The sequence below is a fragment of the Ursus arctos genome, unplaced genomic scaffold (genome assembly GCF_023065955.2).
Source record: "Ursus arctos isolate Adak ecotype North America unplaced genomic scaffold, UrsArc2.0 scaffold_6, whole genome shotgun sequence".
In the NCBI taxonomy this organism is placed as follows: domain Eukaryota; kingdom Metazoa; phylum Chordata; class Mammalia; order Carnivora; family Ursidae; genus Ursus; species Ursus arctos.
In genome coordinates, this window is record NW_026623078.1 from 84577423 (window position 1) to 84599403 (window position 21981).

Here is a 21981-nt window from a genome sequence, read left to right on the forward strand (position 1 = left end):
TCCGGTCTGTCGCTGGTTGGTCAGAAGCACAGGTCACCAGATGGACTGGCAGGTGGCCTCTGAAGGGGGGCGTCTGGTGGGACGGAGCCCTCTCGCTGTGGGTCTGATGCCATCTCCAGGCCCTGTCGGAGTTGGGACGATACAGTCAGGGTCCGCTGAGAACTGGAGAGCCGCTTGGTGGGAAAACACACATCGAATCACAAGTAGTTGTTGCCTGTTTTCAAAGGCTTTTCCTTCATTGAGAGGACGATAATTTCCATACTTTATTCTGTGAATGTATTGAATTGTACTTACTGCTTTTCACAAGTTAAATTGACCTCATGTCCCCAGGGTAGCCTCCCCTTCATCATGTGTATTATCTTTTTTTTGTATTTTGCTGGGTTCATTTTGCAGATACTTTATGAAGGAATTTTGACTTTATCTTCATGAAGGGTATTGGTCTGTAATTTTCCTGTAATGTCTTTGTCTGGCTTTGGTATCAAGGCTGTGCTGGCCTCATAACGTGATTTGGGACATGTTCCTTCTTCTCCTATTTTTCTGAGAGAATCTGTAGAGAATCAATAGTATTTATTCCTGAACTATGTGATGGAATTAACCCGTGAAGTATTCCAGCCTGGAGTTTTCTTTGTGAGAAAGTTTATAATTATGATTCCAATTTCTCTGATACAAGACTACTCAGATTTTCTGTTTCTTCTTGTGTTAGTTTGGTAGTTTGTGTTTTTTGGGGGACTCTGTCTATTCAATCTAAAATGCTTAATTTCTTATTTTATCATATTTTATTATTGCCATCCCATGCCTCATGGATGTGCAGCCATATTCCTTCTGTTCTGAGAGTAGCATTTTTTGTTTTTAGTTTCTTGATCAGGCTGTCAAAGAGCTTATCATTTTATCAATATTTTTGAATAGCTTAGCGTTGGGTTTATTCACTATTGTTTGTCACTTAAAAAATTTCTTTGATTTGTACTCTAGATTTTATTATTTCCTTCCTTCTTACTTACTTCTGGTTTAATTTGTACCTTCTGGGTAGCTTTTTAGATAATAGATTTTCTACCTTTCTTTTCTAGTATAGGCATTAAAAACATGAATTTCCTTCTGAGGTTGCTTTCTGTTGAACCCCACAAATTCTCATAAGTTGTGTTTTCATGATGGTTCAGTTCAAAGTGTTTTCTACTTTCTCTTGTGACTTCTTCTTTGACCCATGGGTTATTTAGAAGCGTACTGTCTAATTTCCAAATGTTTGGAGTTTTTCTGGAAACATTTTTGCTATTGATCTCTGATTTACATTCTGGTCAGACAATGTATTCTGTTTGATTTCGGTCTTTTTAAATTTATTGAAACTTGACATACAGCCCAGAGAATGACCTGTCTTGGTGAATGTTCTATTTACATTTGAAAGAAACGTCAATTAGATCAATTTGGTTAATTATGTTGTTCAAGACTTTTCTATCCTTAGTGATTTTCTGTCTTATTTTCCTATTAATTTCCTGTACTTGTGCCGTCCTGGCATTATTTCTACCAGATGCCCCTTGTTACTACGCTCTGCTGCTACTGCTGTTAGAAACTGAAAATATTAACCAGCATGTGACAAGGGCCTCCCGGGCAGCAAGCACAGTGACAAGCACTTTGTGTGGATTACGTCTTGTAGTCCTCACAACAAACATTTGAGCAAAGTATTTTTATCCCCATTGGACAGACGAGGAAACTAAGGAACAGAGAGGCAACGTAGGCAGCTCAGGTCACACAGCAGTGGTTGGTTGAATCTGGACTCGAACCTAGGTCTGCCAGGGGGCCCACGTCCCTTCTCCCAGGCACAAGAGCCCCTCACGTGGGCGTGTGGTCAGAGGGGGACTGCATGATACCACTCTTTGGCTGTGATGGCACCATCCACTCTGGCCTGCTTCTTCCCTCCCTGGTCTCAGATCTGGTCTCTGCACACTCTCAGGCCCATTGGTTGTGAATCCAGCACCAGGATGGGGAAGAAGGGCCTTGTCTGGCTGGACACCTGCTCTGCACCAGGCATCTAGAGACCAAGGTTCAACTCCCAACTCCCCCAGGGACCAGCCTCACGAGTCCATTTCCCTCCAAGCCTGTTTGCTTATCTGTGACAGTGGGCCTTCTCTCTCCTTCCCCTCCCCTACCCCCACCTCTCAGGGCGAGCAGGTGCCCTGCTCCCCTGTTGCCCCCATCATCCCCGCAGGAGACCCCAGTGGCTGGGCTTGTCCCTACCTGGGCCAGCTGCTCTTCCCAGCACGCCTTCTCTCCCTGGTTGAAGATTGTCTCTGTGCGACAGAAAGGCATTGCTGGAGGCCAGGTCTGACGTCCACACTGGGGCTGGATCTCAGGCTCCTCAGGCTCCCCTAGCCCTTGGACCCTGGACTGAGTCGCGGTGAGTCCTGCCTCTCTTTGTTCTGGCTTCGTGAGGACAGTGAGCTGGGCTTGGGCTCAGGGTCTGGAGAGCTGGGCTGGAGCTGTGGCCCTGCTACGCTTGCTGTGTGATCTCAGGTGGGCCATGTTGCCTCTTGGGGCCTCAGGCTCACTGACGGTGAATGGAGGGGTTCCTCTGGGCATGGCCATTTGGAATGTGCTACAATCCCCTCGAGGGTGGGAAAATGAGGCCCAGAGAGGGGTGTATTATGAGAATGGAAAACTTTTATGGAATTTTGGAAACTCAACCTCAGAAGGAGGGCTGCTTTGGGGATGGCCCTGGGGATCTTAGAGCTCACCTGGGCACGGAGGGACCACTACCCAGCTTGCCAGTCCTGGGCAGGGTATACAAAGCCGAGTTACGCTGGGACCTGCCTCCTCCCAGCCTCGGAGCCCAAAGTCCCAAGCTCAGTCGTGAGCCTTCTCCGGCTGGGCTGGGCCCCCTTGTAAATGGTGGGGCCACTACATCCATTTCCTCCCACCGCCCCCAACCCCTCGCTGAGGCCCTGAGGTGGACACACACCATTCCCTCCTCAAACTCCTACACATTCCTTGAGGCATGGCTGAGGCTTGGCTGCCTCCTCTTTCAGGAAGCCCTCCCTGATGACCACCAGAGTAGCCCACTACCTTCTGGGGGCAGCAGGGTGCTCGGCTCACACTTGTGAGTGAACAGAGCCTGAATGAAAGCTGGTGCCTGCCTCCCCCGCGAGGCCATGAGCTCCTGAGGGCAGGGAGCCCAGCACAGGGAAGGTGCTCAGCCAGAGGTTTTGATTAGCTAAACACTGTTCCTGGCAAGACCCCATCCTATAGGTCCTCCCTCAGGTTCCTCAGAGACCGTAATGTCCAGGGCACCCTTCCCATGGCTCAGGGACAGTGGCTGCTGTGGAAACACTGGGACCTGGACGGCACAGGCCTGTGACGTGCTTCTGGGTGGCTCTGGGCCCGTCACACTGCCTCTGCAAGCTTGGCTTCCTTGTCTGCTAGTGAGGAGGAGTGCCCTCCTGCCTCGGTGATGGACTGTGTAGCAGTGTGCGGGCCTCACACCCATCCTGGGCCACCTCCCAGAGACTCCTTGCTCCGCCCTGCTTCCAGGCCACCGTGGAGATGCTCACTGTGGGAGCATGGGCCAGTGGGGACTGGCAGAGCAGCTGGCTGCCCAGGGGTCTCCTTTCATGGGGGTCCTGATGTGGCCTGGGCGGGCCATGGGGCCAGGGGTGATGGGGGAGGGGCTTGGACCACAGCCGTTGTCCCTGCGCGGACATGCTTCACTGTTGTGCAGCTGATGCCCAGCTCTGCACGTGTCCCCCCCCCCCCCCACCCGTCTACAGTCTTGCTGAGCCCCCTTCTGCATCTTTCGCTGTGACGTGCCCTTCCGCCGCCCTGGGCAGCAGGGGGTGGGGCAGAGGGTGGCCAAGGTGAGGCTGGGGCTGCCTTGGGACCCTCGGGCAGGACATACCATTGGAGGTCAGGATGCCCATCACGTAGAGGAGACTGCGGTGCGGGAAGATGCCTGTCAGGACCTCGGTCTCCAGGTGCTGGGCCACCACCCGCCATGAGTGCCGACAGATGGCCAGCAGCACGTTGCTGGCCGCGTCCTGGTACACCTCTTCCAGCTCCTGCCGGGCGGGAGGCAAAAGGGAGAGTGGGCACTTGGACAAAGCTTTGGCATTTTGTTTTTTTCTTTTAGATTTTTAAAATTTACTAAGTGAGAGAAGGAGAGCGAGTGAGTGAGTGCATGAGTGGGGTGGGGGGGGAGCAGGGAGCAGCAGAGGGAGAGGGACAAGCAGGCTCCCCACTGAGCAGGGAGCCCGACGAGACATGGGACCCAGAGATCAGGACCTGAGCTGAAAGCAGACTCTTCACCGGCTTTGGCCTTTCACCCACAAGGTCTGGTTTGGTGGGAAGATCAGTTATTGTCAGCCCAGTTTTTGGCTGGGAAACTGAGGCCAAGACAGCCCAATACATGCAGCTGGCAGCTGAAGAGCAGGTTACACCCCAGGGCTCAGCTTCCCGTGACTCTCAACACCCCTGGCCCTCCTACTGTTCCACAAACCCAGTGTGCTTCCTGCTTCTGGTCCGGGAGCGTGGCTCCCGCCCACCTGTCCATCCTCATCTAGTCATTCTAAAGCCCTCCCTGCTGTCCCCACTCAGGACTGCGCCCTGAAGGCTCCTGTCTACATTGCCTCTTTTCCTGAGCTCTCGGCAGCTTGGGACAATGTCATGGCCTTTGATTCTTTATCGCCATGAATTCAGAGCCCCAGTCTATGCTTCTGTGTCCCGAGGAGTCAGGGTGTCAGCTGCTGGGGGCAGAGGCCCACCACGGTCTGGTGAAGCGGAGGCCGTGGGCGCGGAGGAGCCTGGCTCCGTGTGGTTCTAGTCTCGGGTTCCTCTTTTCTCCGGTTCTTGGTAGGAACCACCAGGTGGTTTCTGTGGCTGCTGGTGTGAGGGACGTGCCACAGGGTCATCGGCAGGCTGAGGCCAGGGGTCCACCCTGCATCTGGTGGCGTCTGAAAGCCAGGGTGTCTACCGTCTCTCCCTGAACACCCTGTGATGCTGTTGGAAGCCTCATATGAATGAAATCATTCTGTCGTTTATAATTTACTCCAAGTTTCCATACGAGGGCTTCTCATTAAGATGGTGGATTGAAGCCGATTTTGCTCTTTCAAAACAACACCTCAACACGACGACATTTAGGAGATGATTTAAAAAGGACAACAGCAGCCACATTCTGGGAGCTGGAGAGCCGATGAGTGAGCGGTAACCGGGCTGAGCACGAGCCAACGCAGCCGGGTCTGCCACTGTTGGGGGGATTTGCAGAGGGCGTGTCACCCAGACCTCTGCAGCCAGGGGGCCCAGGGAGGGGGCGGCGGTTTAAGAGGGAGTCAGGTGCCCGATGCCGTGCCCACTCCGCACACCTGCAGGGTCCAGCAATGTCCGGAGGCCTAGTCTCTTGGGGGGGGGGGCGCAGGCGCGGGTCTGTGGCGGGAGGCCAGGCCGTCCACAGCACTGCCCAGGGGCCTCCCCCTCCAGCTGGACACTGTGTTAGGTCCTCTCTGGGAAATCTGGGCAGCCCAGGACGAAAGCCATAGAGCTCAGCACGGGAGGCGGGCAGCGGGCAGTGGGCAGCGGTGGGCTCAATGGTAACTCTACAGTGGACCCTGAATCCTACCACTCGCCTGTGTGTTCAGAGCTCCCCACCAGCGCTAACCATGGGCAGGCAGCCATGCTGGAGAAGCCTCGGGTGTGGGAGACGAAAACAACCACCACGCACCCGACAAAACCCAGAAAACAGCTCCTTGGAGGAAATACAGGCCAAACAGAGAGACGAAAACTTCAAGCAAAGCTGTGTCTTTAACATCCTGGGAGGTAAGAGGAGGTATTGCACCCACAAATGCTAGAAATAGCATGACGCGAAAAGGAACATTCTGGGGACAAAATCAAGATCACGAGAGAGTTGAAGGCACAAGGAGCAGAGCTGGAAACGCAGCAGGAGGTCTGGGAGACAGTGAGTCTTCCGAGAGCAGAACAGAGGACAGGGAGCTGCTCCAGCAGAGACCAGATGAGAATACCGGGGACCCCCGAGCAGCCTGCACCTGAAGCCTCGGGCAGGGGAGCCCAGGGGGCAAGACCATCCGTGAATTAAGTGAGGAATGTTCCAGAAGCAAAGGGCCCAAGTAGCCAGACTGCAGGAGGCAGGGTGGGAAGGCATGGTGGCTGGGGACAGACCCAGAGCAAGGCGCCCCTGGGGGGCCGCAGAGCGTGCAGACACAGGGAACATGGTACTCGCCCGCCCACAGGAAGCCACAGGTGGACAGAGGTCTAAGGTCCAGAATGGCTCTGGAGTCTCTGTTTTTCTCTCATATCCACCAGGGGCAGCGGGGAGACCACGCGATGCTGAAACCAACGTGACAATGCTCTCGTCGAACGGGAAAGTACTGAGCTGCAAAGCAAACCGAAAGTTTATTTGGGGTCTTTGGGAACCCCGATCTGGGGGACACAGATTCAGCGGGAAACGGAAATGTGCTTGGAGTGGGGGAGGAGAAAGAATTTACAAAGGCAAAAACCGGAGGCTTTTCGAAGCCTTTTGAAAGAATTATGATTGGTGTAGGCAAAACTAATGGACATTGGTCTACACAGGATAGGTCACTGTGCTGGTTGCTGGTCGGCGTTCCGCGAAATAAGCCTCATTCTGGGAAACGCAACACAATGTGGCCGTTTGCGGTCAGCACAGCCTAGAGTTCACACTTGTCCAGGTGGAGGCATGCGTGAGACCCACCTCCCCAGTGGCCTCTTGGGCCACGCTGACAGTCCCCGCTTCATTTCACATGTTTCTGTCCATAGTCTCCAACACAGAGTCCAGGGTCAACCAGAGCAGACAGATTTCCAGAAACACCTGGTCTCAAACTGTACTTCCCAAGCACTTGTTTCCAAGAAGCTGCTGGAGGCTGCATGTCTCCAAAGCAAGAGAGCGAGCCAGGAAAGAGGAAGGCCTGGCGTATCCGAGACGCAGTCCCTGGCTGGGATGGGCTACAGGGGTTCCAGACTGGGCTTTGGACACCAAGACACCAGCCGACACGCTCGGCTGGCTGGGACCTGGGTGATAACGTGCCTGCTCTCCCCTGAGTCCTGGACCAGCTCGTGGTACCTACAGAAGTGCTCGCACCGACCCGCGCTGGAGAGCTGGCGGTGGGCGGCCGTGTGTGCAGAAGGCGGCGGTGTGGAGCAGCCATGCCACGGCCCTGCCTCGAGGGGCTCTTGTCCACCCCCAGGGAGGCTGAGCCAGGCTGCCACCCAGATGCTGGAGGGCTCTGCTTGTCCTGCAGCCCTCAGCAGCCCGGGTCACCACTGCCCCTCTCTATTACTACTGGTCTGTCGATGATTCGTAGGTGCTTTGCTTTTTAAAAATATGCCTGACATGCTTCACATGATGACTTAAATTAAAGTTAAATTAAATTAAAATTTAATTAAAAAAAGGTACGGAATTTTAGAACACAAACACACTGGCTATGGCCTTCGTTCCCTGTTTTTCTCTGATATCCACACTGGAAGGGTCTACAGACTTCTTTGTGGGGAGCGTGGGGACTGGTCATGCTGGCCATTTACCAGCTGGCTAACTGCTGCAGGCAAGTCTCCTAGACAGCCTGAGCCTCGGTCCCTCTGTCTGTAAATGGGGGTCATAAATACCTATTCCCGCTTCGTGGAGTGCCCAGGCTCAGCCCTGTGGGCCTCAGTGAGAATTCACGTCCACTGTGGGGCAACCCTGGGCTAGTCTGTCTAAATAGGAGCCACGAGCCCTCCAGTCCCTGGAGCTGAAGTCGTTGAGGCCAGGGACAGGCCTGGGCTGCCCTGGACCGCACCTCAGGTGGGGGAGGTAGGAGTGGTGTGGTCTCCAACAGGTGGGACCCACGAGGTAGCGGCAGAGGCTGAGTTAAGCCTGGAGAAGGGGTGGGACTTGTAGGAGGGCTTCCAGAGGCTGGTGTGGGAAGCAGCCATGGGAATGGTGTAACAGGTGGTGGTGGGGGGGGACCAGGGCAGAGACTTCCAGGAAAGGGCTCTGCAGCTGACATTCGGCTCTGCCATTTATGGGCCCTGTAGACTCAGACAAGCAATGAGCTCTCCGAATCTCACCTTTCTCAACTGTAAAATGGGCACACAAGGTTGTCCCTCTGAAGGGGCTGGTGGTAAGAAAACGAAATGGACAGAAATCACTTGGTCAACCACGGGGCTGGGCACCCCCACCATTATCTGGATGCTGGGGCAGCAGCCTACATTCCCAGAAGTGGCTTATTTGCTGGGAGGGGAGGCACACCGTGGTCTTGGTCATGTTCTCCAGGGCCAGCTGCATGAACGATTTCTCCCAGGCCTCCTCCAGGGAGTTGCTGGCTTCAATGACTGCCTCCAGCACGTGGAACAGCCGGAACTTGTGCCGGGAGGAGATCTGTGGGGGGCAGAGTGGGCAGAGGTTCAGAGACATGTTGGGTCTGGTCACAAGGGGAGTGGCCGCCAGTGAAAGCCTAGGTGTGGGCAGGCTGAGGAGGCTGAGGAGGCCAGGGGGAGAGGGTCACTGTGGAGGCACTTGGCCATTCGTCCAATAACCATTTAACGGACCATCACTATGTGCAGGCCCTGAATAGGTTCTACAGAGACAGATGAATTAAAGTCTCTATCCTCAGGAACTGCTCTAAGATTTTATTTATTTATTTATTTATTTATTTATTTATTTAAAGATTGTATTTATTTATTTGAGAGAAAGAGAGAGAGCTCATGAGAGAGCACAAGCAGTGGTGGGGTGAGCAGCAAAGGGAGAGGATGAAACAGGCTCCTGCTTGAGCAGGGAGCCCAATGTGGGGCTTGAGCCCTAAGGCAGACGCTTAACCAACTGAACCACCCAGGTGCCCCTGCTATGGGATTTTAAAAGCATTCTGCCTCTACAGTCAGTTCATTCATTCATTTATTTATTTGTCCAATCGTTTATTCACCCATTCATTAAAACTTAATCACATCTTCTCCCTAATTATCCATCGTCCATCTACCAACCTACCCAAATATCCATCCACCCATCCATCCACCCACCCACCTATCCATCCATCCATCCATCCATCCATCCATCCATCCATCTCTGCCACTTAATCGTTCTGCAACTTTAGCAGATCACTTCCTTTCCTAAGCCCATTTTCTTACCTATGGGGATCATAACATCTATATCATGGGACTCTTCTGAGGGTGGTCACACATGTTGGTCCACCGTCCTCCCTCCCCTCTCAGCCTGTTTGACATATGAGGAGATCAACTTGCCCCAAATCATTTAGCTGTACCAAAGAGCCAAGATTTGAACTGGCCTTGGGGTCTGGCCATCCCCTCTGCTCCCCATGCAATCCCTCCAATGGCCCAAGCAACTCCCACCTTGGGGTTGTCTACAAAGTAGTCATGGATGGTTTCCAGCACCAGGTTGGGGGTCCCATAAGCCATGTTCTTGATCTTCTTGATGATGTACTTCAGGTGGAAGGGGTCTGAACTATTCAGGTCCCGGAGCATCTTGAAGCAAATGGCTAAAGAAGATGGAAAAAGGTGTGAGGGTTGATGTGCTGTGGGAAGGTCACATTGTGCCGTCAGGGATAAGTGGGTAGGGAAGAGGTAGGCCAGGAATGGGAAACAGTGATCTGAAAATGAGGACTGAAGAATTGAACACATTGGGAATTCCTGGGCCTCCTGACTGTCCAAAGAGTCCTCCTGGAATTTGAGATAGGATAAGAAGCAGGAATGCACGAAGGTTTCAAACCCTTATACACCATGCATATTTCCATCCATTCATTTCATTCAACCACTTTTTTTGTGCATTCTTTCATCCAATCATCTATCATCTACCTATCCATTGATCCATCTGTCCATTCACCCACACATTCATCCATATGTCTGTTTGTCCATCAATTCATCTACCCATCCACCTGTCTGTCCATCCTTACACTTACCCATCAATCCATGCATTAACGAGTGTATCCATCCATCCGTCACCCATCCACTCATAAATTTGACTATCTACCTGTCCATCCACCCATCCATTCAGAAGTTTATTCATCCATCCAACACACATTCACTCAAATTAGCCATCCATCTTTCTGTCCCTCTATCTATTCATTCCTTCACCACTGCACCTTCCATCTAGTCCTTCAACATTCAATGATGTTCCCTCTGTGTCATCATAGGGCTGTGCATGAGGACTCAAGGAGGAGTCAGGGCCCAGCTCGGTTCTGAAGGAGCCTCCAGCCTGTGGGAGCCCTACCCACTATGTGTGGACTCGGGTTCTGCAGTTGTATAAAAGGCCCTGGGCACAAAGAGAGGGGAGGGGCAATACATCCCAACAAAGATGGAGGGACATTCAGGACTGGCCACTCAGAGGTGGTGGCAATTTAACTTTGCCTAGAAAGATGAAGGCAAGTCATCCTTAGAATGAGGGGCAAAGCATTCCTGTGAAAGGGCCAGGCCTAGGCTGAGGTCCTAAGGTGTGAAAAGGTATGGGAAGAAAGTGGAAGGTGAAGTGTGAAGGAGGGAATTTTTGGGCTTTGGATGGTGCCTCAGGAGACATGAAGAGGCCAAGGAGGTATGTAGGGCTCTCTGCTGAAAGATTTCACTATGTCCACAAGGTCCTTGACATTCCCAAGATCCCAGGGGTGTGGATTCCTTCTGGTCCTCATCCCCAGGACTTTTTGAGTGGAGGAACCAGATGGAGTCTGCTGGAACCTGACCACCCCATCTCCACCCCGCCAGAGTCCCAGGGCTGGTGATCACCTGCATTGTAGGCTTCCTCCATGAACATCTTGTGCTCCTTGGGCACAAGAGCAGCCTGGCTGCTCTGTGACTTGCAGAGCAGGATGGTGGTGGGGTGTGCTTGTCTGTCCCTGTGGGCAGGGTCCTGAGGTAACTTCATGCAAGATAGGTCCTTCGTGGATCTGGAGACATGGGAGAAGATTCTGAAATGGAAGAAAGGTCCAAGGTGTGTGTATCTGGGCACCTTTGTGTGCATTCATGAATGCAAGCACAGTAGACACTGAGAGTCATGTTGGTCAGGATCAGGCTTGGCAATATCCTTCTGCATGTCTGCCTTTCTGTTCAATGGTCTGGCTGAACTCCAAGGGAGGGAGTAGGGAAGGAGTCTGGAGGTCTCAGGGATGTAGTTAAGTAGGCAGCATTTCCTGTGGGCCTGGAAAGGCCTGACTCTTAGCAAGTGCTGGTGGCACAGACATGACTGGCAGGACCTGGAGGGCTCTAGGGTATGGCATCCCCAGCTCCAACTCTTGCACTGACTTGGAGGAGCCAGTCTTCTCACGACCACACACGATACTGCCCTGGCTACCCAGAAGTCACTGAGGGGTCTTTGAGGGAGGTCCAAGAGCTGCAGAGCAGGTGGTAGCAGGAGCCATGAAGATGGGTGCACTGGACCACAACCCCGCCTGTGCCCCAGGCTCCACAGTCCTGGTGCTTGGGAATAATTATGTGTGCATGATGGAGACACTGAGAAGAACTGTGTGGCAGGGGAAAGGAAGGACATCAGCCCTCACCTCTTCTTTTGCAAATATGGGGACAGCATTCCCTCAGACTGTGCTCATTGCCAGAGGGGCCAAAAAAGGAGGCATCCTTCATTTTTGGGGTAGTGTCAAAGCTGTTTGTCTCACAAATTCTTCTTGGACCCTCCTGGCAGGAGTGGCTTCTGCTCTTCCTGCCCTGGAACCTCATTCCTTGTTCACTCACAGTTCCCATTTCCCAAGTACTGACCACAGGCATGCTGTGTTCTTTCTAGCCACTAAGGATATATAGATATCTAATGTCTGATATTAGCGGGTTTGTATATCCCCCCTCCTCCAATTTTTGTGTTGTTTAAGGCAGGAAGGGGAATCTGGTCCTTGTTGCTCCATCTTGGAGGGAAGCACTCGTGTTGTCTTCATCATCTTCATGTCTCTGGGGTTTTTCCTGAGTGCAGTGTGGAACCACAGAGGATTTTGAGTGACATTATCTCATATACGTTTCTTATGTGGTAGAATAAATTAATGGGTAAATGTTAAAAGAGATGAACCACCTTCTAATATACCACATAATGCACCTATAGAATTTTTTGATGGTTTGTTGTCTTGCTCACATTGAATAAAAGATTACCAGGCTCACATGGCAGCAAGAAAATATGACCCCTAAGTAGGAGAAAAAAAATTGATCAAAAGCAACACAAAAATGACACAAATGAGAGAATTAGTAGACAAAGACATTAAATGTCATTGTAACAATATTCCACATGTTCAACATGGTATATTAAAACATAAGCATGTTAAGGAGAGACATAGAAAACATAAACAAGATGAAGAATACAACGTTTGAGATTAAGAATACACTGGATAAGTTTAAAAGCAGATTAGACACTGTAGAAGCAAAGATTAGTGAGCTTGAAGGTACTACAGCAGAAACTACCCAAAAATGGAACACAAATGGAAAAAAGACTGGAAAAATGGAACAGAGCAATCAGTGAATTATAAAAAAACCTCAAAGGGCATCGTGTGTATGCAATGTAAATCCTCACAGGAGAAGAAAGAGAGACAGAAAACAATATTTGAGGGGATAATATCTGGTTTCCAAATTAATAAAAGCAAAAATCCCACAGATCCAAGAAACTCAATGAACCTCAGTGAAAAAAACATAAAGAAAACGAAACCAAATGACATTGAAATAAAATTGCCTAAGGCCAATGCTAAGAGAAAATTTTAAGAAAGGAAGCCAGAGAAAAGTCAGAGAAAAAAAGAACCATTATGTGCAAAACTATAAAGATAAGAGCAAGAGTATAGTTCTAGTCAGAAATAATGCAAGCGGGATGCCTGTGTGGCTCAGTCATTAAGCTTCTGCCTTCTGCTCAGGTCATGATCCTGGGGTCCTGGGATCGAGCCCCATGTTGGGCTTCTTGCTCTGCAGGGAACCTGCTTCTCCCTCTCCCTCTGCCCCTGCTAGTGTTCCCTCCCTGTCTGTCTCTGTCAAATAAAAAATTGAAAGAAATCTTAATAAAAGGGAAATAATGCAAGCATTGGAGACATGGAGCAACATTTTAAAACACTAAGAGGGAAAAAAAGGGCAAGCTAAAATCCTATACTCAGAGAAAAAAAAATTAAAAAACTGATGGTATAACCAAACCTTTATCACATGCACTAAAGCTGAAAGAATTCATCACCAGCAGACCTGCACCATAAGAAATGTTTGAGGAAGTCTGTTAGGCAGAAGGAAAATAATACCAGATGGAAATATGGAAACACACAAAAGAATAAAGAACAGTGGAAATGGTAAATATGTAGGTGAATGTAAAATGTTTTTTCTTATTTTTCAAGTTTAAAGTAAAGTTCTTATTTTTCAACTTTACAGTAAAAATAACAATGCCTGGTGGGGCTTACAGCAAATGTAGAAGTAAAATATATGTCAACAATACCATAAAGGTCAGCAGAGGGAAATGGAAATAAAATACTGTAAGATTCTTATACTATAAGTAAAGTGCAGAATATCACTTGAAGGTAGGCTGAGATATGGTAAATTTGTAAACTATAAGCCCTAAGCAATCACTAAAAAATCAGAGGGTAAACTAAAAATATATATAGCTAATAAGCCAACACGAGATACAGGGGCAAAGAGGAAAAATAGAACAACGAAGAGAAGAAACAAAGTGAAAACAAATTGCAAGATGGTAGATTAAAACCAAATCATATCAATAGTCACATTAAATGTAAATGATTTAAATATCTCAATCAAATAGCAGAGACGGTCAAATTGAATAAAAAATCAAGACTAAAAAAATGCTGCCTATAAGAAATACACTTGAACTATAATAGACACAAATCAATGAAAAATAAAGGATGAGAAAAGATACCATGCTAACAATAATCTAACGAAAACAAGAGTGGCCATACTAATATCAGTAAAAGTATATTTTCGAGTGAATAATATAACCAGGGATAAAGAGCATCAGTTCATAATGATAAACGGATGACTTTCAATTCTAAATGTTCATGCACCTAATAACAGAACTTCATAATATATAAAGCAAAAAAGTTAGAACCAAAAGGAGAAATAGTTGAAGAATAGTTGAATCATAGTTGAAGATTTCAGTATCCCTCTGTCAATAATTGATAGAGCAAGAAGACTGATAATCATTAAGGATACAAAAGGCTTGAATACTCCTCTTAGGTAATGTAATCTGATTGGCATTTACAAAACTCTCCAACTAACAACAGAAGAACACACATTCTCTTCAAGTGCACGTGGAACATCTACCAAGATAGACCATATTCTGAGCCATAAAATAGTCTCAATAAGTTTAAGAGGATTCAGATCAAACAAAGCATACTCTTTGACCACAATAGAATGAAATTAGAAACCAATAACAGAAAGATAGATGGGATATCCCCAAGTATTTTGAAAATGAAATAACAATTTTAAATAATGCATGGGTCCAGAAGAAATTGAAAGAGAAAGTAAAAAGTATTTTGAACTGAAAGAAAATGAAAGCACAGCATATAAAAATGCATAGGGTGCAGCTAAAGCAGTGCTTTGAGGGAAATTTACAGCATTCAAATTTTTTAAAAAGATTTTTTAATTTATTTATTGGACAGAGAGAGACACAGCGAGAGAGGGAACACCAGCAGGGGAAGTGGGAGAGGCAGAAGCAGGCTTCCCAAGGAGCAGGGAGCCTGATGCAGGGCTCAATCCCAGGACCCCGGGATCATGACCTGAGCCGAAGGCAGACGCTAATGACTAAGCCACCCAGGTGCCCCTATAGCATTCAAACTTACAGTATTAGAAAAGAGTAGAGGTCTGAAATCAATGACCTAAGTTTCCATCTTAAAAACGAGGGGAAAAGGGGCAAATTAAGCCCAAAGAAAGAAAATAATAAAAAGTAGAGCAAAAATCAATGAAGTAAAAACAAAAAAACATTAGAGAAAATCAATGAAACCAAAGCCGGCTCTCTGAAAAGATACACACATTTGATAAACTTCTATCAGGCTTTATTAGGGCAAAAAGAAAGAAGACACAATTATTAATATAAAGAGTGAGAATAGGTATATCATTTAAGATCCTACAGACATTAAAAAGATAGTGAGAGAATATTATGAACAACTCGAAGCCAATAAATTTGACAACCTAGATAAAATGAACTCCTTAGTCATAAAATAACAAAGCTCAGTCAAGAAGAGCTGAGTAACCAGAATAGCCATTGGCCTATTATAAACACTAAATTTGTGGTTGAAGACCTTCCCACAAAGAAAGTGTTAGGCTCAGATGGCTTTACTCTTAAATTCTACCAAGCATTTAAGGAAGGAATGATACCAATACTATAAAACTCTTCCAGAAAATTAAAGAGAGAACACTTCCTAACTCATTCAGTGAGGTGAGCATTCGTATCCTGATACCAAAACCAAAGAAAGGCACTGCAAAACTTCTTAACATATGAATCCAAAATATACAGATATGCATATCTGATAAGTGGACCTTATCCTGGGTATGCGAGGCTGGTTGAACAATTGAAAATCAGTCAATGTAACTTACCATATTGGTAGATTAAAGAAGAAAATCATATAATCATCTCAGTAGATGCAGAGAAAGCATTTGACAAAATTCAACATATATTCACAATAAAAACAAGAATTAAAGGAATTTCCTTAACCTGATTAAAAGCATCTACAAAAATCCCATAGCTAATATCATACTTAATGGTGAAAGACCAAATGTTTTCCCCACATCATTGGGAACAAGGGAAGGATGTCTGTTTGCACCACTTCTATTCAAAATGGTAGCGAGGGCTCAGTCAATACAAACAGGTAAGAAAAGAAATTAAAAGTGTGCAGATTGGAAAGGAAGAAACAAGCTCTCTCGACTTATAGAGAATGTTATCACCTAATTAGAAAATTCCAAAGAATCTACAAAAAACCTACTAGAACTGAACAGTGAGTCCAGCAAATTTGCAAAAATAAAGTCAGGATGCAAAATTCAGTCATATTTCTCTATACTGGCAATGAGCAATTGGGACTTGAAAATAAAAAGGCACCATCCATATACAGTAGCATTAAAGATCATGAGATATTTAGACACACTATCTAACAAATAATTGCAAGGTCTGTGAATTGTAAAATATAAAATAGCAGTGAAAGAAATAAAGAAGACTTTAATAAGTGGAGAGATAAACCACGTTCATGGATCAGAAGACTCAATATTGTTAAGGTGTCAGTTTTGTAAAAATATATCTAAATATTCAATGTAAAAAGTCCAGAAAAAGTCTCACACGTACAAGGTTAGCTGATTTTTAAAAAAAACTTAGCTGTATTAATTCAACTTAATTTTTTTATAGTAGGCTCCACACCTAATGTGCGGCTTGAATATACAACCCTGAGATCAAGAGTTGCATGCTCTACTCACTGAGCCAGCCAGCCGCCCCAAGGCCAACTGATTTTTGATAAAAGTGCAAAAGAATTCAATTAAGAAAGTGTATTCAACAGATAGTGTACAATAATTGGATGTACACATGCAAAAATAACCCCCCATTTACACTTCACACTCTATACAAAAATTAACTCAAGACAGATGGCAGACCTAAAAGTAAAACCTAGAATCTAAACTTCTAGAAGAAAACGTAGGAGAAAATTTTTGTGATCTTGGGTTAGACAAAGATTTCTTAGGTGTGATACCAAAAGTACAACCCATAGAAGAAAACAAATTCGGTTGGATTTCATCAAAATTAAGAACTTCTGCTCTCGAAAGCCATCTAGAAAAATGAACAGATAAGCCGTGGACTAAGAGGAAATATTTGCAAATCATGTCTGATAAAGAACCACATTCAGAATATAGAAATAAGTCCTGAAACAAACCAAAAACTCAAACATGAACACAAACAGTCTAACAAAATACAGACAGAAGATTTGAATAGTCATTCCGGCAAAGGAGATAAACAGGTGGCAAGTAAGCACATAGCAAGTGCCCAACCCCATTCTTCACGAAGGCAACAAGTGGAAACCAAAGTGGGATATTGCGCCATGTCTACTAGAATGGCTGAAATTGGGGAAAACCCTGAACATACCAAGTGCTGGTGAGGTCGTGGGGTAACTGGACCTCTCGCACGTTGCTGGTGAGATGTGAGATGGTGCAGCCAGTGCGGGAAGTAAGCGTGGTGCTTTCTTGGACGGTTAAACGTACACTCGCCACCCGACTCTGCCGCTCCACCCCTAGCTGATTATTCAGGCGCAAGAACAACTTACTTTCACACAAAATCTGTATGTGAACGTTTATAATGGCTCTGTTTGTAATGGCCCCAAACTGAAGAAATGCACGCATCCTTTGATGAATGCATAAGGGAACTGTGTATGACATCCACGGAAGTACTAATCGGCAACAAAAAGAAATGAATCACTGAGAAACACAGCAACATGGACGGTTCTTAAACTCATCACACCGTGTGAGGGAAACCAGCCCCTGCAAGCTACACACTGTATCGGCCCATCTCGATGGCTTTCTGAAGAAGGTCAATGAAACAGAAAACAGATTAGTGGTTTCCAGGGATAGGAAGTTGGGGGGTGCTCACTACAAAGGGCATGGGGGACTCTGGGGAGACAGACCTGCTTCCTATCTTGCTTGTGGTAGTGGATTCACGGCTGGATGACTTTGTTAATGCTCGCAGATTTATCCACTAAAGAGAGTGAATTTTACTGTACAGAAATTATTCCATAATGAAAAAGAAAGCAAGATCTTTAAGAACAGAAATGATCTCACCCCCTCTCTGGTCTCATTTCCTTCTGCTTTCTCTTGCTTATTCCATCCCAGTCACAGTGAGCTCCTGCTGCGCCTCAAACCACCAGGCACGTTTCTACCTCAGGACCTTTGCACTGGCTGACCCTTCAGTCTGGGGAACAACCTTCCTCTAGAGGGCTGCTCAGCTCAGTTTCTTACCTCCTTAGAGTCTTGGCTTAATTATTACCTCCTAGATGAAATTACTTAAAATTGTAGCGTACCCCTACCCCTTTCAAAATTTTCCCCATCACTTTTAACCTTGTAACATGATATAACTTACTTTATTACATCTACTGTTCATTGGCTGTCTGGCCCACTGGAAGGTAGCCACAAGGGTAGGGATCTTTATGTCTTGTCCCCAGTTGTATCCTCCAACACCTGCAACAGTGCCTGGCACACCAGGCACACACACTCTACGGTGGGTAGAGTGATGTTTCAAAGCAACAGTCAGTCCATCTTCATCTCTGGAAAGCCCTGTGACAGCCCCCCAGCTCTCTCCCTGACAGCTCCCTCACCAGGATCCAGCTGCCCAAGCCTGTTCCACTTGACTGGTGGGCCTTTGCTCTCCTGGGCCCGCTGCCCAGAGCATGGGTCCTTTCTCCCCCTCTCTCCCTGTACCTTTCAGGGTAATGCACAGAGACCCGCCCTTCAGCCTCCTTGACTTGGAAAGAGCATCCTGGGGTTGGGGTGCTTCCCCTGACTCCGTGGCTGACCGAGGGCCCACCCTGGCTCCCTTGAACCTCGGTGTCACTGCTGACAACCCCCTGGCCCTTTTCCTTCCCAAGTGTCCCTGGGGATGTGCTGGCTGTCCCTGGGTCTCCAACATGTCAGTGAGGGTCGACAGAATGAATGACTGAGCGGGTGAGTCTGAGGCGCACTGCCTTGGGGGGCCTTCCTCAGACAGTGAGACCCTCCTCCTCCCGTCCTCCTGGAGCTGTTCCTGGTAGTCCTGCCTCTTCCAGCTCCCTTCCCAGATGGCGTTCATGCTCACTCCATCTCATAGCCATCCCAAACTGAGGGCCCACCCCCCATCTGCCTCTTTGGGAACCAGTGACCAGGTGGCCAAGCAGGGGACACTCCGGGGGTTGCCCAACATGTTGCATTTCTGCACTCAGCCAGACTTTCCTCAGGAAGCTCCCACGTCCGGGGCACATGTCGGGATGACAGCGTTTACAAGGTGTTGGGGCAGAGACGGGGTGCGCCCCTGGCCTGGAGTGGCTGGCCATCTCCGCAGTTCCAGAGCCCTCCGCAGTGCCCAGGGCAGTCTCAGCCCTTCCTGCCTTCATTCCTTCAGCGAGTACTTGTTAAGTGCTTACTGTATGCCGGGTACTGGGGGTTCGTCTGCGTGAAACACACAGAAAACCCTTCCCTCATAGTGATAGCGTTCGGGGGCGGAGGCGATGGACAGAGTCTGACCTGTGCCCACCGGGGACAGTGAGATGGAGAAATTGAGCAGGGACAGGGTTTGGACAAGCTGTGGGGCCATGTTAGACAGCTGGTCAGGGAACCTCGGCCATTGGGGTGCTTCTGGGGCGAGGCTGTCTGACGGGTGCCTGGTGGGGGGGTGCTGGGTGGCTGGAGGAGCGAGTGATGTATAGATGAAGGCGTTCTGGGGGGGGGCCCTCGGCCCAGCTGCTCACGACGTCCTGCTGGAGAGGGATGGGTCCCCTCTCGTCACATCTCCGACCCTCCACCCCCACCGCGTTACACTCCATACTGTCCTCACACACCAACCCCAAGGGGTGCCGAGACACAGACAGATTCAGCGACCCGTCCTAGGACACACCCCCTCTGTGGTTCCGACCCAGCCTGAGCCCGAAGCCCGCATCCTGGGGACGGAGGCCGGCGGAGCTCAGTGCACGCTCGAACCTTCCTACCACCTCTCAGAAAACCAGCCACTTCCCTGCCACTCCCAGAAAGTGTGGCCTTTCCGCCGGAGGCTGGCTGGGCACCTCTGTGGGCATCTCACCAAGGGTCGGAGCCCGGCTCCCCTCTGCACCCGGGAGGGAACTGAAGCTGCTCAGTGCCACCCACGGGCACTTGGCCTGTATCTTGCCCTAAAACGGCATCCTAGCCCTGTGACGACCAAAATTGAATATATTTTTAAATACAGAAAAACGACAGAAGCATAGTCAGGCAAACAGCTGCAGAGGGGAGCGTTTTCTCGCCTTCGAAGTGATCCAAGATGTGGCAGAGGAGACGGGCCTGACAGCACACACGGAGACGACTGCGTGCGGACCAAAATAACTGAGTTCAAAGCAGGTACGAAGCTGCTCCTTCTGACAGCCCACCACGATGGGCATCGCAAACGGGACTCCAGCTCCGAAACCCACCCAGGGACAGGCTGGAGAGCACCCCGGGGGCCTGAGGCGGCAGGGGAGGGAGCCCGCCCACCTCTGGCCTCATGCAGCCTCGCTCAGGACGCACCGCGTCTTTGCAGGGACGCGGGCCCTTGTACTGCTGTCCATTCTGCAGATAAGGAGCTGAGGCTCGGGAAGCAGGCAGACACTGTCAGCCCTTCTGCCCCTCCGTCCCCTCACTCACTCATGCAGTAGGTGTGTGTGGACGTGGACGGTGACACGCTGCTAGCCCCACCGCTGTCTCACAAGCAGCCAACAGCGAGGGCGCATTTGGATGCATGCCCTCCCTCCCGGCCTCCTCCCACTGAGTCAAGGACTGCCAGGTGGGGCTCCACCCCAATCCCGCCCCCCCCACCACCTGCTGTTCCTGGCTGCAGGGACTCCTCTTTCCTTGGTGTGGGGCCTGGGACTCAGCCCCAGATGCTCCCTGGGGGGTGCCCCTTGCTGTCCTGCAGGGAGGCATGCTCCTGAAAGATGGAGAAGCCAGGGTACCTGTGGGAAGCAGGGCATCGGGCGTCCCCTTCTGAGTTCCCACATGTCCCAGCCTGGTGCTGGGCTGACCTGGGGTTCTGGGACATGACTGATGGCGTCCTATCAGCCGCGGTGAAGCTGTGTGGCTTTTCCGAATGCTGCCCGTCCATGTTGGGGTGCTGTTTGGAGAACCCACAGACCCCAGCCTCCAGCTCTGTCCTCATGCCCAGTGGGGCAGCCCTATCTCTGCGTATCCCCTCCCCCACCCCAGCCGGCCCTGACCTCACCCCTGAGGTCACAATGGTTCCAGTGCTCATGGCCTTTTTCCGGGGCCAGTGCTGTGGAACTGGACACTGTCCTGGGCCTGGGCACATTATGTGTGTGTTCCTGATGTGGCCTTGGGCTCGGCCCTTCTGTCTCTGGCTTGTGAGGAGCTCTGAGACTGAAGACCCAGCTAATCCAAGCTTGGATTCCTGACCTAAGCAGCTGTGAGAGAGTAAATGTGTGTTGTTTTAAGCCACTATGTTCTGGGGTCATTTGTTACACAGCAATAGATAACTGATACATGTTCTGTAGGAGCGAGAAGAGGCAGAATTAGGTTCTTGATGACCTCCCATCACACGGGGCCATCGTCCAGTTGCAAGGTTTGGTCCCAGCATGGTCCCTCATCCCCATACTTGGCTGTTGGAAGCCCTGCAGATGGGGCTTGTGGGTGGGGGGCTGAGGGCAAGGATGTTGCAGGGACAAGGGACTGCTGGGGCCGGGACTGCTGCTGGGTCAGCTACCTCCAGCCCCAGGAACATCTCCCTCTGCCCAGCCAGCCCCTGGGCTCAAGCCGCTGTGGCCACACTGCAGGCAGCCCTGCCTTCTGGAAACAGCCATGTGTCTCATAGACAACAGCCACTGCTCACCCCCGAGGCCATGGTGGCCCCCAGGGTTCAAACTCCAGCTTTGGTACTGCTGGCTGGATAACTTCTCTGAAGCCATGATCTCTTTCTACATGGGGGCTGACAATGCCCACCCTCCCCCCAGTGGTTCCGACATTCAAGCTGCTTTTCTGTGAGCAGTGTTTGGTGCAGGACAGGTGCCCAGCCCAGCACAGCGGCTGGGCATTGCGGGCGGCTTCGCCGGGTCTAACTGGGGTTAAACCTCATGACCTTCCTGTGGGATGGGAGTCTGGATTCTCAGCAGGTGGCCAGGAAGGAGACAGGCCGGGCAGAGGGCGAAGTGAGTTAGGAGGCTGGTAGGTTTGTCTAGGCCTCCCCAGGTCCCCGGAACTCTCTGAGCTTGTCACCTGGAGTCCTAAACATGACCAAAAGCCAGACGGTGGGAGCTGTGATTCTTCCCGAAGCTCAGAGGTGAGGCCGCTCCTGGGGTCGCTCTGAAATGGAAGGGTCTGCACATATCCCGGTTTGCCTGGAAACCCTGA

The 21981-nt window shown here is 49.5% G+C and overlaps 1 protein-coding gene across 1 annotated transcript in view; it reads right to left on the reverse strand.

The window, feature by feature from the left end:
- The window catches only part of LOC113247960 (maestro heat-like repeat family member 5), a 68031-nt gene extending 47255 nt beyond the window's left edge, over nucleotides 1-20776 (reverse strand). Inside the window, exons 1-6 of the mRNA XM_044380381.2 lie at nucleotides 20574-20776; nucleotides 10711-10892; nucleotides 9328-9473; nucleotides 8234-8362; nucleotides 3881-4040; nucleotides 2227-2279 (exon numbers count right to left, since the gene is read on the reverse strand). Of these exons, the coding sequence (XP_044236316.2) occupies nucleotides 2227-2279; nucleotides 3881-4040; nucleotides 8234-8362; nucleotides 9328-9473; nucleotides 10711-10892; nucleotides 20574-20776 (873 nt within the window). The remainder of the gene's footprint in view (nucleotides 1-2226; nucleotides 2280-3880; nucleotides 4041-8233; nucleotides 8363-9327; nucleotides 9474-10710; nucleotides 10893-20573) is intronic.
- Between the last annotated feature and the right edge of the window lie 1205 nt (nucleotides 20777-21981).